The 15,013-nt window shown below is 34.7% G+C and overlaps 2 protein-coding genes across 2 annotated transcripts in view; both read right to left on the bottom strand.

Annotated features, from left to right (window-relative positions):
- LOC134245069 (uncharacterized) overlaps window positions 1-15,013 on the bottom strand; it is a 58,516-nt gene that overhangs the window by 8,833 nt on the left and 34,670 nt on the right. The gene's annotated exons all lie outside the window — the stretch shown is intronic.
- The window catches only part of LOC134245068 (midasin-like), a 43,307-nt gene that overhangs the window by 6,283 nt on the left and 22,011 nt on the right, over window positions 1-15,013 (bottom strand). The window contains 17 exon segments of the mRNA XM_062727330.1: window positions 1,577-1,789; window positions 1,900-2,014; window positions 2,127-2,200; window positions 2,644-2,824; window positions 3,464-3,579; window positions 3,746-3,835; window positions 4,017-4,235; window positions 4,448-4,648; window positions 4,838-4,945; window positions 5,158-5,253; window positions 5,515-5,682; window positions 5,805-5,921; window positions 6,584-6,613; window positions 6,615-6,716; window positions 7,668-7,847; window positions 7,982-8,260; window positions 8,410-8,547. Of these exon segments, the coding sequence (XP_062583314.1) occupies window positions 1,577-1,789; window positions 1,900-2,014; window positions 2,127-2,200; window positions 2,644-2,824; window positions 3,464-3,579; window positions 3,746-3,835; window positions 4,017-4,235; window positions 4,448-4,648; window positions 4,838-4,945; window positions 5,158-5,253; window positions 5,515-5,682; window positions 5,805-5,921; window positions 6,584-6,613; window positions 6,615-6,716; window positions 7,668-7,847; window positions 7,982-8,260; window positions 8,410-8,547 (2,427 nt within the window).

Genomic DNA, 15,013 nt, shown 5'->3' on the forward strand with positions numbered 1-15,013 from the left:
ATGAGAAGAGATAGGACTTTTATATTAAACATGTGTATTAGTATTAAATGGGACAATACCATTCTACATACACTATGATTTTCATTACCCATGATCTTGAAGTTTGACCTAATTTCCTTAAAAAATTAATTGCTTTGAATTGTTCATTTTGAAAGATAAATGAAAGGGCATTCATATTACCTGTGATAAGACCTTCCAAAATGTATCATGACTTTTTGACTCTGTGACCTTGACCTTGAAGTTTAACTTAGTTTTCATTAATGTTGTATTTCCTTTTCATTGAGAAGAGATTTGACTTTCACATTTCAAGTGAACATTACCCATAACAAGAGGCTCCCAACATGCTATGATTTTTTACCCCTTGACCTTGATGTTTTAACAAAATTTCAAAAGAGTGAACTCTCCCAAAAAATGATAAGACCACTGTTTAAAACAAAAAAGGAGTTTAGGGAAGACTGGGCTTTTTCCATAAAAAACATCATTTTTCGACCTTTATTTGACTCCCCGGGGCAAAATCAAAATTCCAAAACCTAACTGCAATCTACATGACCCAACCAACCATCTCCCAAAGATGATTAGGATGCTGAATAAAATGTAAGAGGAGTTCAGGGAAGATGGGGCTTTTTCCATAAAAAACATCATTTTTCGACCTTTATTTGACTCCCCGGGGCAAAATCAAAACTCTGAAACCTACCTGCACATCTGCATGACCCCACCAACCATCTCCTAAAATATGATTAGGCTGCTGAATAAAATGTAGAAGGAGTTCAGGGAAGACGGAGCTTTTTGGACAAAAAACATAATTTTTCGACCCCCATTTGACCCCCCGGGGCAAAATCGAAATTCCAAAACCTTACTGCACATCTACATGACCCCACCAACCATCTCCCAAAAGATGATTAGGCTACTGAGTAAAATGTAAGAGGAGTTCAGGGAAGACGGAGCTTTTTGCTTAAAAAACGTCATTTTTCGACCCCCATTTGACCCCCTGGGGCAAAATCAAAATTCCGAAAGCTTACTGCACATCTACATGACCCCACCAACCATCTCCCAAAAGCTGGTTAGGCTACTGAGTAAAATGTAGAAGGAGTTCAGGGAAGAGGGGGCTTTTTGGACAAAAACGTCATTTTTCGACCCCCATTTGACCCCCTGGGGCAAAATCAAAATTCCAAAACCTTACTGCACATCTACATGACCCCACCAACCATCTCCCAAAACCTGGTTAGGCTACTGAGTAAAATGTAGAAGGAGTTCAGGGAAGACGGGGCTTTTTGGACAAAAAACATCATTTTTCGACCCCCATTTGAGCCCCCGGGGCAAAATCGAAATTCCAAAACCTTACTGCACATCTACATGACCCCACAAACCATCTCCCAAAAGATGATTAAGCTACTGTGTAAAATGTAGGAGGAGTTCAGGGAAGAAAAGTGTGACAGACGGACGGACGGACGGACGGACGGACATGAGTAACAACAATATACCCGAACTTTCTTTAGAAAGTGCGGGTATAATTATCCAAAATTATCCACTCAATTTATCCAAAAAATAGAACATGGGGAATTCGGGAGTTCTGTACCTTGTTTTGGGGATTATCAATGATAACAAACACCAGGAAGACTCCGGCCTCCCGCGCCTGTCTGACGGCCGATCTGACCGTCTTCATTCCCTCATTAAACAAGCCCCGCTCATCAGACACGATCAGCAGTAACTGTGACGTCTCGGGATTACCCAGCATTCCCCGCTGTCGGGAGCGAGCGTCCATCATCATTGATGTGGCTTTCTTCAAAAGCTGAAAAGAAATTAGAGTAAGTATGAGCATACCGTTGTACACAGACCTCTTGTCATAAGTTTTATTTGCTACAGTTGTTGCACATGTGCTAACATTTTTTTCAGTCATACCTGAGCCACTTTGGTTTTCTTCTGTTCAAAAGTAAACTGCTGTAACAATCTGGACCCAGAGTGACTTGTGAACTGCTCAGTGAACGGGTGAAGGACTTGTACAGACTCTCCAAAACTGTTTGTGGATATAATTTTTGTTTATTAAAAAGTGAACTTACCGTACTACAATCTATATTTTTTAAATTCCTACAAACAAAAACTTACTTTTACATTGATTCATAACATACCTGCAGATACTCAAATCCCCTGACTCTAACAAAGTCAGAGCATTAGAAATCAAGGCCAGGGACTCAAAAGCCAACTAAAAAAAATCTGTAAATTTGACTGATATTTATTTTGACATATACAGGATAAAAATCATCTACAAAAAATTACCCTCTCCCCTATCATTTTGCATACCATTCTATAAATTCAAATCAGATTTACTTTTGTGTGTTACTGTGAAATCACAAATTTTTGTTGGGGTTAAATTTTCTTTGTTTTCGAGGTATAAAGAGACCCACGAATTCATGTCCACCATAAAATGCAAAATGCCACAAACATAACTTCTCAACAATTCCACTTCCATGATTTCAAATCCCCATGAACCAAGAGGTTTTACTCAATCCACAAAAAATTTGACCCCACAAAAATATGTGACTTTACATTATTTCCGTTGTTTATCCTTTTTCTTTGGTTTGATTTTGAATGTTTACGTTTCTGTCTGTATCTTGACCTACCCTCCATGTTTTTTTTATAACTGACCTGTTTGGAGTGGTTGTCCACCATACTTGAGGAGTCGTCTATAGCCAGCATGATCTGGTACTGTCTTTTGCTGGGTTTGAGGGTAACACGACGGAGCCAGATTTTGTCTTTCCTGAACTGACTGGCGATGTATGGAATGACTTTCCTCATGTTTAATCTCTTACCAGTCCTGTAGTCTCCCCTAAACACACCAAAATATAACAATCATCAGAAATCACATTAAACAGTAATTTCTGAATCTTTACACGACCTAAGCATGAACTTTGTTGCCTGTGAGGGCTCTAACACTAGCCTGAGTTGTTCACACAGTTCAGGGGACCTTACCTGAGTTTTGTGGCCTGTGAGGGCTCTAACACTTACCTGAGTTTTGTGGCCTGTGAGGGCTCTAACACTAGCCTGAGTTGTTCACACAGTTCAGGGGACCTTACCTGAGTTTTGTGGCCTGTGAGGGCTCTAACACTAGTCTGAGTTGTTCACACAGTTCAGGGGACCTTACCTGAGTTTTGTGGCCTGTGAGGGCTCTAACACTAGCCTGAGTTGTTCACACAGTTCAGGGGACCTTACCTGAGTTTTGTGGCCTGTGAGGGCTCTAACACTCTGAGTTGTTCACACAGTTCAGGGGACCTTACCTGAGTTTTGTGGCCTGTGAGCCTGAGTTGTTCACACAGTTCAGGGAACCTTACCTGAGTTTTGTGGCCTGTGAGGGCTCTAACACTAGCCTTAGTTGTTCACACAGTTCAGGGGGACATTACCTGAGTTTTGTGGCCTGTGAGGGCTCTAACACTAGCCTGAGTTGTTCACACAGTTCAGGGGACCTTACCTGAGTTTTGTGGCCTGTGAGGGCTCTAACACTAGCCTGAGTTGTTCACACAGTTCCTGAGACAGAGTTGATGTCAGAGCTTCGTATCGGTGCCACGCCTCTGATGCTGCCTCCTCCTGTCAACAATTAATAATGTAATAAATAAGCACCAAAAATTATGTACAGTGTAATATAATAAAGATAATAAATGTACAATGTAATAGTCCAGAGATTGTTGTGTTTGTAACAAAAGATTTCACTATTGATTATATTCAAAATAATTCTTTTATCAGTAAAACTCACTGCCTCTGCTGTGTGATTGACTGTGTTGGTAAAGGTAGACAACTGCTCCTCTAACTCTGATCTAAGCTTCTCCACATCCAAGTCAGAACCCTGAAAAACCTCTTTTATGTTCATCACGTTCCAGTAAAAGTTAAAAATAAATATATCTAAATTTACCAGGAGTGAAAATCTTTTTGTTTATATCTGTCAGGTTTCAACATTAATTAAAAGAAATATCTGACTTTACAGAAGGAGTGACAAGACTACATAATTATGTTGAGTATTGACGTACCCTGGCCTCTAGGTGGAGATTCTCCAGTGTGGTGTGAATTGTAGATTCTGGTCCCCTTGAGGCCCCCAGTGTTTCCTTGACAACACCCTCTGTTTCATACTTCTTTGTCTCCTCCTGATCTTCATTCATCCCTTCTTCATTCCTTCCTTCCCTCTTCTTGCTATGTTTGTCTTTTGTATTTAGGTGAGATGATAGCTTTTCCACATTTTCATCAATTTCCTGTGGAAAGATCAGGACTTCTTATAAACTCTACATTAAATTTATAATGAAATATCACAATACCTGAACTTTCTTAGCTGAAATCCAGAACAAAGCTTGTGTGAAGGGGGCGGGGGGGGGGTCTTTCTTAATTCATACAGGTAATTTTCATTATCTTTTTCACTTTAAACCTCCAAACTCTGACACATGCTACAGAGGTTTTCTTTACTCACCTCTTCTTTGTCCTCTTCCATCTTCACCTCCTCCTCCACCCCTTCATTCTCTGGATCCACCTCTCTGTTAGGTACAGCCTCCTCCATCTGCTGTTTATCAGTGGCGACATCTAGTGTCTGAGCATCATGGGAAGATTTAGTGTCATTAATATGTTCATACAGCTCTGAGTCTTTTTCTGTAGAATCTTGATTTTCCTCACTCTACAAAATACAGATGAATCTAATTTCAATGTGAAAGAAAGATGATTCAAGGTAACCACCCTTCTAATGACACATAATCTATTGATTTTTTTTGCACTGCTCCTTACATTACAGATATTTACACCTGACTTGTTAACCAATCAAAACTTGTGTTACAATCTACATAGGAAAAGCTTCTAACTAAAATACCTCCTCATTGGCAGAAGCCTCCTCAATGGTCTTCAGCTTCTTAAACTGGTTCTCGTTAGATCCCAAACTTCTGTCTTCATTGGACTGACCAGCTTTTCTCTTCACAGACTACAAGTACAATTACAATAGGATGTGTAATGGGTGGACAGTGTATGGTAAATGTTTCTGTCTTACATGGATTAAAAATTTGGGCTTGGATATTTGTGCCTTTATATATACTTGTAATACAATATACTATGATTTAAAACTCCTTAATTATACATAAACTCAAAGACCATGTATTTTTCAATAAGAACAAAAAAAAAATGATGCCAGATTACCTTCTGAGACTGATTGGTGGATGATGGAGCAACCTTTGAACTTTGACCTTCATGACCCTCTTCAGCTTCTAAGTTTGAGGTTCCAGTTCCTTCACTCTGTAAATATGTGTACATTACAGTTTAAGGTGTTTGCCACATGCATGTAGATGTATAACTCCCAGTTAGTATTATAACTCAACCATAAAAGACGAAGATTTGTACCAGGAACATATTTTGCAAATTTTATCTTTGCCATAATATTTTTAACGTTTTATAATTATAAAGAAAGTTATAGAACTGAAATCAGTATTTTCTGAAATTCAGATCATTAACTATCTGCACTGGAAAATAAGCTGCCCGGCCTCAATAAAGTCTGACCTCTTTCTGGAAAATTGTCTGGTTCCCCTCCCTATCCTGGGCTGATTTGACTTCTACATTCTGGGAATCATGGGAAGTCTTCCCATAATTATCTGCTGCCTGGGGTTTGTCATCCTTGTTCCTAGAGCTGTCTTCTTCATCCTCAGCACTGACATCTGTTGGTTCATTCTGAAATACACGTGATCATTGAACTACTCACTATTTCAACAACATAATACTAGGAAATCGTACAATATTAATTTGATTAAGTGTATTAAATCAAATGACATATTTTGAGTTTAGTTTTGTACCTGAGCAGAAAACCCTGGATCCTCCTCTCCTTCCTCCTCTTGCCTGGTTCCTTGATCTTTGTCTGGTTCCTCTTCTGTCTGGTTATTCTGGTCCTCTGACATTTCTGGTTCCACTTCCTACAAAGATACATTATACAAAACTGGGTTAAAATATCTACTGTGCTATTTTTATTCTTTCTTAAATGGATGATCTGACTTTGATTGTCTTTGAAGTAATTGTAGAAATGTATAGAAATATTCTCTTCTTATGATGATTTTCCAGTTGTATATACTAACATAAGTCTGAGCCTGTTCGGTTGTATTTAATAGGCTTACGTATTTTAGAGAGTTTCATATAATTACCAGTCATTCTATTTACACTCGCCTATAAGTTCACACAGTTTTGGATTATGTGTGTGAAATTAACACCCAAAAATGTTAGGGCTTGTATATACGGTATATATCAAAAATTGGTTCAACATTTCATAATGCACATGTACTATTTTGTACATGTGTTATAGAAAAACAAATATTGTAATTTCTGACAAGTTCTTAGGGGACCTTCCTGTTTTGTCCTGATTATCTCCCTGTCCTCTCTGCCATCTCTGTTCACACCAGGGGGCTCTGATGGAGGCTCTTTGCCTTATTTTAAGTGGTTTGTATTTAAGGACATACTTATTTAGTTTTTCATAAATTGGCTTTTGAAAGGTTTTGACTTTTAATATAAGCCTGTTAGGGGTTTTCCGCATATAAAATTCATAATGCAAGATTGTATATTAAAACTGTTGTACCACCTTGACCTGGTCTTCCTCTGTGACCCCAGCCTCTACATTCATCCAGCTTCATGTCGTCAGAGAGATCCATGTTGTCAGGGGCCTGCTGGGGTTCTTGGTTACCATGGTTAGGGTCGATTTTGTCGTCATCATATTCTGACTACAATAAACAGAGACAATTATAAGCCTATTGTAGTATATTCTCAATAAATCATTTAAGCAAACAGTACAATATGTACTTATTAATTTGATTTTGTGTTTATTAATCAAAAATATTCCAGTTCCTGTGGTTTACTAGTTCTCACTTCATCTACCTGTTCCAGTTCCTGTGGTTTATAAGTACTCACTTCATCTACCTGTTCCAGTTCCTGTGGTTTATTAGTTCTCACTTCATCTACCTGTTCCAGTTCCTGTGGTTTATAAGTACTCACTTCATCTACCTGTTCCAGTTCCTGTGGTTTATTAGTTCTCACTTCATCTACCTGTTGAAGTATATTGTAAATTTATAAGTATTCACTTCATCTAATTTTCCAGCTTTATTCCTGTGGTTTAAAGTACTCACTTCATCTAACCTTTCCAGTACCTGTGTTATAAAAACTATTGTAATTACCTGTTCCAGTTACTGTGGTTTATTAGTTCTCACTTCATCTACCTGTTCAGTTCCTGTGGTTTATAAGTATTCTTCCCTTGTTCCAGTTCCTGTGGTTCTTGTACTCACCACCAGGGGGCTCTGTTCCAGTTCCTGTGTATGTTAATAAGTACTCATTGTATCTTGAGGACATACTTCCAGTTTAGTTTTTCATAAATTGGCTTTTGAAAGGTTTTCCTGTTTTAAAATAAGCCTTCAGGGCTTTTCCACATATATTCATAATGCAAAATTGTTATTACAACTTTTATGTACTCTACTTCATTACCTTGGTCCAGTTCCTCTGTGTTTATTAGTTCTCACCTCATCTACCTGTTCCAGTTCCTGTGGTTTATAAGTACTCACCTCATCTACCTGTTCCAGTTCCTGTGGTTTATGTCTCACCTCATCTTCTGTTACAATACACTGTGGTTTATTAGTACTACCTCAGTACCTGTCCAGTTCCTGTGGTTTATTAGTACTCACCTCATCTATCTGCTCCAGTTCCTGTGGTTTCTGGTTTTCGTCATTCTCCTCAGCCTCATTTTCATCTGTCGTCTGCTTGTCTGATTTGTCGTCTGTTTCTGTCTTGTCTTGGTTGTCGTCCTTAGCAACCAGTTCACTCTTCTGCTCCTGCTGGGACCCAGGGCCAAATTCTTCTTTCTCCTTTCAAAATAAAAAATTTCACTTTTAAAATTGACAAATAACTCAATTAAGCAGATCCTGCGCTTTTTATTACTAACAGTACTATTCTAGTATATAAAACCAATGTTATGATGATTTGACTTTTCTGCACTCACCCCCTGCTCCTTTCCCTCCTCTTCATCACTCCCCCACATCTGGTCGTCTAACTTCTCCGTGTCATTCCCGTCCACTTCTCCCATCTGTCTATCCAGCTCCTCTTCCTTCCCATCATCCTCTTCATCTGACCTTTCCTCTTGGTCTGCAGCTTCAAGGTCGTGAACTTTGCCCTCAAAGTCGTCAGACATCTCTATGGCATTCTCCTCGGACCTGATGTCAGGCTGCTGGGAGGAATCCTCCTCTTTTCTCTCCTCTCCTGCTTTCCTGGCCTCATCAAGCTGTTTCAAAATATCATATATAAAGGAAATCTCCAGATTTGAGCATAACTTTCAACACAATTTTGGAACTAAATAGTAACAATGTAACATTAATAAATTCAATCCTCAATCTGCTCACTAAAGTATTTATTAAGGCTGGTGGTCTTTACCTGGTCTTCATTTTCAATCTGATCACTAACGTCCTTGACCCCTTCACCTTGACCCAGGCCCCCTCCCTCAATGTCCTCAAACTCTGTAGCTCCCTCTCCTGCCACCTCATCCTCAAACTCAGCGGGAACACAGAATCCCTGATAAAAACAAACAACAAAATATAGCAAGAACACAGAATCCCTGATAAAAACAAATAACAAAACATAGCAAGAACACAGAATCCCTGATAAAAACAAATAACAAAATATAGCAAGAACACAGAATCCCTGATAAAAACAAATAACAAAACATAGCAAGAACACAGAATCCCTGATAAAAACAAATAACAAAATATAGCAAGAACACAGAATCCCTGATAAAAACAAATAACAAAACATAGCAAGAACACAGAATCCCTGATAAAAACAAACAACAAAACATAGCAAGAACACAGAATCCCTGATAAAAACAAATAACAAAACATAGCAAGAACACAGAATCCCTGATAAAAACAAACAACAAAATATAGCAAGAACACAGAATCCCTGATAAAAACAAATAACAAAACATAGCAAGAACACAGAATCCCTGATAAAAACAAATAACAAAACATAGCAAGAACACAGAATCCCTGATAAAAACAAATAACAAAATATAGCAAGAACACAGAATCCCTGATAAAAACAAACAACAAAACATAGCAAGAACACAGAATCCCTGATAAAAACAAATAACAAAACATAGCAAGAACACAGAATCCCTGATAAAAACAAATAACAAAACATAGCAAGAACACAGAATCCCTGATAAAAACAAACAACAAAACATAGCAAGAACACAGAATCCCTGATAAAAACAAACAACAAAACATAGCAAGAACACAGAATCCATGATAAAAACAAATAACAAAACATAGCAAGAACACAGAATCCCTGATAAAAACAAATAACAAAATATAGCAAGAACACAGAATCCCTGATAAAAACAAACAACAAAACATAGCAAGAACACAGAATCCCTGATAAAAACAAACAACAAAACATAGCAAGAACACAGAATCCCTGATAAAAACAAATAACAAAATATAGCAAGAACACAGAATCCCTGATAAAAACAAATAACAAAATATAGCAAGAACACAGAATCCCTGATAAAAACAAACAACAAAATATAGCAAGTCACAGAATCCCTGATAAATTTTAACAAAACATAGGTTTGAACACAGAATCCCTGATAAAAACAAATAACAAAATATAGCAAGAACACAGAATCCCTGATAAAAACAAATAACAAAATATAGCAAGAACACAGAGATCCCTGATAAAAACAAACAACAAAACATAGCAAGAACACAGAATTGATAAAAACAAACAACAAAACATAGCAAGAACGCGTTGGGATTTGATAAAAACAAATAACAAAATATAGCAAGAATGCACCCAAATCCCTGTAAAAACAAATAACAAATCATGCAAGAACACAGAATCCCTGATTCAAACAACAAAACATAGCAAGAACACAGAATCCATGATAAAAACAAACAACAAAACATAGCAAGAACACAGAATCCCTGATAAAAACAAACAACAAAACATAGCAAGAACGCAGAATCCTTGATAAAAACAAACAACAAAACATAGCAAGAACACAGAATCCCTGTCAGAAACAAATGTTAACAAAATAAAGCCAGAACATAGAATCTTTGTCAAAAACAAACATCTTAATATTGAAAATAATGAATCCTGACAAAAAATGCATCTATAGTATCCTAAACCTTTAAATTTATTCAAGGAAAAGATAAATATGGGATTTACTGTATACAGGGTTATTTTCGCCCCGTGTTATTTTCGCCCTTTTACACAGTAAAACAGATTTGTCCTGATTTAAATTCACCCAATCTTGAGTTTTGTTTAGGAAATTATACTGAATTTTTCGAATTCGCCCTGTTTTAAATTTGCCCTAATGAGGGTAGGGCGAAAGGGGCGAAAATAAAACGGGGGCAAAAATTTCCCTGTATACAGTATTTATCCAACATCAGGATGATAACCCATATAAAAAAATAATACAGTAAAGTATATTTTTAATATACTTTTAATACATTCATTTTTGTACTTTCTTAAAATAATACAGAAAAAATATATTATTTTCCTATCACAAAAAATTCAGTATATCATTTTCGTATTAAAATTTGACTTTGATTTTGTACAGTGTATTATTTTTGTATTTTTTTGGACTTAGATTATTTTCAGTGTATTATTTTTGTATTTTTTGGACTTTGATTATTTTCAGTATATTATTTTTGTATTATTTCAGGACTTAATTTTTTCCAGATGTATTTTTTCTGTATTAAATTTGAACTTAGTAATTTTACAGAAAAGTCTATACAGTTAGACTGTATCATTTCTGTATTAAATTTGGACTTAAAAATTTAAGAGACAGTTTGTCTGTATTATTTTTATATCAAATTTAGACTTAGTAATTTTACAGAGTTTGTCTGTATTATTTTTATATTAAATTTGGACTTGGTAATTTTACAGAAAGACGATCAGTATTTTTTGTCTCAAATTTGATTTTAGTACATTTACAGAAAATTCCATATATTTGGTCTCTATTTCTTTTTGTTGTTGGGGGGGGGGGGGAAATTTAGACATATTTTTTTCTATTTACATTTATCTTTATGAACTTTATAAATTTAAGAGAAATTCCTTGAAAAATGTCTGCTGTTTTTTTTTTAAGTTTATAGCATACCCGGTACTTAGAAAATTTATATTATATATATTTTTTTCAGGAATCTTGGTATCCGATTATCTAGAACTTAAATAAATAATTGGTACTAAAATTTATGTTAATCTCAATCAGTGGTAATCTAGAGAAATATTTGAATCTTGGGCATGAAGATTTTACAGCGGGTTTACATTAACTTCTCAGCGGGTTTACATCTTTCACTGTTTAGATCTATCACACAACAGGTGGTCTTGCAGGCTAACAAATGATTACATCATACTACAATTCAGAAATCACGTGATTTACCTGTGCACATGGAAAGTCCAAACTGGCAACTAGCTAATACCATGCATACGATGTTTTCTTCAGATTTTAGTAAATATGTGCATTTTTTTCACTCAGAGAAGGAATCATATTCAAATTATCTTAAATAAATTTCAAGAAATGAGCTTACAATGTTCAAGTAGAAAGGGATGTGCAAGTAGTAGGTTTCCTAATTAAATTATCAGTGTGTTTAAGATAGATATTTACACTAGAGAATGTTAGCTGAAACTAACTTAGGTTGTTGTTTTTTAGCCTTTTGTCACATCACATTCAGTTTTTGGTACAAAGTAAGTTGTTTTTATTCAGATGAAATATCAGACGAGTTTTTCTTCAACTCTGTGTTTATAATTCTACTCTCAGTTTAAAAAAAAAAACGATCCTGATTTTAATTAGTTAATAATTTACAAGTTAATTATGTTTGATCTTGGGCTAATTCTTGTATAATCAATGCAATCAAATCACAGTTTCTCAAGTTAAATCTTCTACCTTGACAGCCTGAGGCATGTTAATTAGCCAGGTGGCTGTGTGAATCGTTCAAGCGTGATGTGATTTCCTGTCGTGATTCACAGTTGGTCAATTGTTGGTTGCGTTATGTAAACAAGAGATTATCAGTATGCACTGGATCAACAGAACAGATTATCGCCAACACTGGGAATATTTATTAATTTTTTGTCAGGAAAAAAGGACATGGCGCCGAGAAAAGGGGGGCATGGCTCTATACCTTGTTATTTTGCTTTAGATTTAACACTAAATTGATCATTCTTCTTGAACTTTATGGTCTACTTTACAGGTCAACTTGTATAATTAAAAAAAACAAAACAATATGGCTGACCAAAAATCTTTCATCTGTAATCGGAAAATTTCTTAAAAACAAATATAACGATTATAAGAAATGAATCCTTCTTATTATTCTCGTAATGACCAAGGGTTTATTTAATTGATTTCATATTACTTATTAGACTTCGTACATAAATACGTTTCCTTAGACTGTTAAAAATATTTTATATTTAAAAATCGGCAATCTTCGTAAATAAGGAGCTATTTGATTGGTCAGATTTTAAAATTTTTCTTTGCTTTTCTCTGATTGGTTAACGGTAATTTACCCACGCCATTTTGAAAAATAGATCGACGAACAGAATTGAGAGAGTTGTGATGTTTAATACAAATTTAGCTAGTATTCGTCGATGAAATTGGTAGAAAATAGATGTTTAGCTACATAATGTTAGCTTGGATCACAATTTTAAACAAAGAAAAGCGAAAACGGAAGGAGGTTGGCGTTTTTCAAGCATCATTCCTGGCTTTCCTGGTGTAAACAACGCCATATGCGGTAAGAATTTAAATAAAATAGCACAGTAGTTTCAATTTTTAAAATGTGAAATGTAGATTAATAAATGTTAATAATATCTTTTATAACCAATTCATATAGTAGGTCAAATTGAATGTAGATATATTGGAGATGTTGGATTTGTGGCGAAAGAGAGTTTTGTTTTGTTCTTGTATCTTGAATTGTATGGATAATTACGGGCTTTCAACATGTTCAATGGCAGATGATATTAATTACATGGACCAAAAATGACTTAAAAATTAATTTCACCCTATCCCTCAGGCCTAAGCATGTAATTATAACAGATAAAATCATCTTGGCATACAACCAATAAAATTTTGAAAAGTGAGGGGGTGGGGGTGGGGGTGGGGGTAATCATTGCAACTAAGCTTCATGGATTTATGGTTTAGCATACTTATGATTATTTCAAAAATGACTTGAACAGTCTGTGTGGTTCCCTATCGTATATGATTTAATGATTCTAGGCACAAACTAATTATTTTTTATATCAATATACATGTATGATGATCCATGTTTCCCTTCCCCAATATCAGTTTAAGATTTCAAATCAAATGACCCCCCCCCCAATTCCAATGAGGTGTATTGACAGTTTTATATTTTCATCTTTTAATGGTTTTTATTTCTACCTGTTCTGCAAAACATTTATCAGTATCATTACTTTTTCAGTTTGAGTGCCTCTACAGAGCCAAAGAAGAAAAGCTGATTAGTTATAGAGGAATAGCTAGGACACCTACCCACCCACCCTCCCACTCTACCCCTTGAAGCATTACAGGTGTGTAACATTGACAAATGACAATATCAGCTAATCATGTAAAGATTTCTTTTTGCGTGTGTCTGTGCATCTATTTTTGATATACCCCAGTACATTTTGATATTCTATTTTGTAGTCTAAGATTATGCAGGACCAAGCAGGATGACAGTGAGAAAACGATGTACTTCTTCAATAAAGTATATTGCTGTGCAAAAGAAACCCCAAAGCAGAGAGAAGATCTAGACTTTTGAATTCATATCTCATTATAAATGTATAATTTACAAAGGCAATAAGATTGATAAAACATGACTTAGAAATGAGGACAATTGAAGAGTGAATACTGTATGTAAGGCAGAAAAAATCAAGATTATTGCACAAAAAGTAACTAAATCAGTAATCAAAAGCCATTTCTCTTTAAAATTTGATTGAAAGCTGCATTTAAGAAGTTTTTCACGTTTTAAGTACTTTTCTAGGCACTGCATTGTATTATTTAAAGCTTTTTAATGTACTTTTTGTCTATCATTCTTGTACCTTTTTTGAACTCCTAAATGTATTTTTTTTTGTACCTTTCAGAATGAATTCTTTTTAGATTTTTTTAATTTTAAAATCGATTTTAATACAGAAATAATAGACTGATACAAAATTAATACATTTTGTATTATTTTCCTATTCTTTTTTCAAGGTACTCCAAATAATACAGAAACAATAGACTGATACAAAATTAATACATTTTGTATTATTTTCCTATTTTTTTTCAAGGTACTCCAAATAATACAGAAACAATAGACTGATACAAAATTAATACATTTTGTATTATTTTCCTATTTTTTTTTTCAAGGTGCTCCAAATAATACAGAAATAATAGACTGATACAAAATTAATACATTTTGTATTATTTTCCTATTTTTTTTTTCAAGGTGCTCCAAATAATACAGAAATAATAGACTGATACAAAATTAATACATTTTGTATTATTTTCCTATTTTTTTTTAAGGTGTTCCAAAAAATACAGAAATAATAGACTGATACAAAATTAATACATTTTGTATTATTTTCCTATTTTTTTTTTTCAAGGTGCTTCAAATAATACAGAAATAATAGACTGATACAAAATTAATACATTTTATATTATTTTTGTATTTTTTAGTTCTTCTCTAAATTGTATTATTTTTGTACTTTGGATCAGGATTTAATACAGAAAAAATACAAGAGTACAGAAAAAATACATCAAGTGTATTATTTTTGTATTTTTACTGAGAAATAAAGTATATTAAAAATATATTATTTTGTGTTTCATTTCTAAGAAAGTGTATTATTTTTACCTAATTTGGAACCAAGATAAAAAGGGTTCCAAATTTGGTCATTAAAAATATACTTTTTTTGTATTATTTTTGTATTATTTTAATCTATTATTTTTATATTTATTTTCGATATGGGAAAGCAAAGATAAAGAAGTCTTGTCCACATAAGAACTATCCTG

The sequence above is a fragment of the Saccostrea cucullata genome, unplaced genomic scaffold (genome assembly GCF_032062105.1).
Source record: "Saccostrea cucullata isolate Sc308-1 unplaced genomic scaffold, CSIRO_AGI_Scuc_v1 ctg2284, whole genome shotgun sequence".
Lineage (NCBI taxonomy): Eukaryota > Metazoa > Mollusca > Bivalvia > Ostreida > Ostreidae > Saccostrea > Saccostrea cuccullata.